General features: G+C 46.9%; 1 protein-coding gene across 1 annotated transcript in view; it reads right to left on the bottom strand.

The window, feature by feature from the left end:
• LOC119592578 (carbohydrate sulfotransferase 11-like) overlaps positions 1-796 on the bottom strand; it is a 7,618-nt gene that overhangs the window by 1,651 nt on the left and 5,171 nt on the right. The window contains exons 2-3 of the mRNA XM_037941458.1: positions 567-737; positions 60-253 (exon numbers count right to left, since the gene is read on the bottom strand). Coding sequence (XP_037797386.1) covers positions 60-253; positions 567-737 — 365 coding nt within the window. The remainder of the gene's footprint in view (positions 1-59; positions 254-566; positions 738-796) is intronic.

Genomic DNA, 796 nt, shown 5'->3' on the forward strand with positions numbered 1-796 from the left:
ATATAGGAAAATAGAGAAAGCTCATGGCAGACTACACCCCGTCCCAAAGCCCCACGTACCTGTAAGCCGAAAGGAGACGTTCCAGCGGATGCCTTACAATCATAAGCTTCATGTGTTCTTCCAGAGCCTTCTTTTTCTCCGATTCGGTCTCCGGCGGCGGGTAAAGCTCCCGGACTCTTCCGTGGAGACTCATGTCCACGAATCGCTCTTTGGCCAAAAGCAGGAGGTTCTTGACCCATGATGTAGACGCGGCCTGGGTCGTCAACGGGAAGGGATTAGCACCGGGAGATTAAACTGTGAATCCAACTTAGGTAACAGAATAGGAAAGAGAAAAAAAACAAGGAAAAAAGAAAAAAAAGGAAAAAAAGAATAAAAGAAAAAAAGGAAAAAAAATAAAATATATAAATATATATACAAACATTGATGGAAAATCAAACAGTGGATTAGCCTCCGTGCAAACGATACCTGGATGAACAACTTTACAGTACGTATCTAGCCGTATCTGTGCTGCATCAGAGAGCATTCGTAACTTATCACGCAGAATACCCGGCAAAGTATAACCTTACCTTGAAGATGGGGCACCACACGAAGTCGTATTCGGTGACCCAGCGGAGGACGTTGTACACCGATTCCTTAGACGGCAAGAAGACGCTGTCGTTCAAGCTCCGGCATCGCTCCTCGACTTTGCTGCGACGCTCCTCCAACACAGCCTCTCGCGCCTTGGACATCTCCTCCGTCTGGAGAAATGAGGCGAGGTTACTCATGGGGGAAATGTCTTTTCCTCTTCCCTTCCCTT

The sequence above is a fragment of the Penaeus monodon genome, chromosome 30 (assembly GCF_015228065.2).
Source record: "Penaeus monodon isolate SGIC_2016 chromosome 30, NSTDA_Pmon_1, whole genome shotgun sequence".
In the NCBI taxonomy this organism is placed as follows: Eukaryota; Metazoa; Arthropoda; class Malacostraca; order Decapoda; family Penaeidae; genus Penaeus; species Penaeus monodon.